This window comes from Chaetura pelagica, unplaced genomic scaffold (assembly GCF_000747805.2).
Source record: "Chaetura pelagica isolate M959 unplaced genomic scaffold, ChaPel_1.0 scaffold793, whole genome shotgun sequence".
NCBI lineage: Eukaryota > Metazoa > Chordata > Aves > Apodiformes > Apodidae > Chaetura > Chaetura pelagica.
Genome location: NW_009952818.1, coordinates 21617 through 22041, shown reverse-complemented (window position 1 = coordinate 22041; position 425 = coordinate 21617). Strand labels below are relative to the sequence as shown.

Below are 425 nucleotides of genomic sequence, written 5' to 3'. Positions count from 1 at the left end.
GGGGGGGAGGGGGGGGGGGGGGGGGGCCCGGGGGGAAAAAAGCCACACTCCTACAGCTGAGCCGAGCCCAGGGCAGGAGTGGGGTGTCCCCAGTGTCACCCCCTCCACAGCCACGGCAGCGTCTCCTTACCCCTCATCTTCCTCACCCTCAGCAGGGCGATGGTGAAGGCCAGCAGGGTGAGCAGGAGCAGGGCTGCCAGCACCAGGCAGAGGACAAAGAGGGACACGTGCCAAGGGGACTGTCCCCCCGGGGCCGGGGAGGCCACCTCGGCTGCGACAGAGAACGGACACGGCTCGTGACACCTGGGGACAGGTCCTCTCCAGGTAACAGCGGGACGAGTCGGGTGCTCCCCCTCCCCAAAGCCCCCAGCCCCAAGTGGTGGCTGAGGAGACACTCACTGCTCAGCAGGGGGACGTTCGGTGCC

The 425-nt window shown here is 68.9% G+C and overlaps 1 protein-coding gene across 1 annotated transcript in view; it reads right to left on the bottom strand.

Annotated features, from left to right (window-relative positions):
• Window positions 1–95: 95 nt before the first annotated feature.
• The window catches only part of TMEM132A (transmembrane protein 132A), a gene marked incomplete at its 5' end in the record, with an annotated part of 21682 nt that continues 21352 nt past the window's right edge, over window positions 96–425 (bottom strand). The window contains one exon of the mRNA XM_009995102.1: window positions 96–271. Coding sequence (XP_009993404.1) covers window positions 96–271 — 176 coding nt within the window. The remainder of the gene's footprint in view (window positions 272–425) is intronic.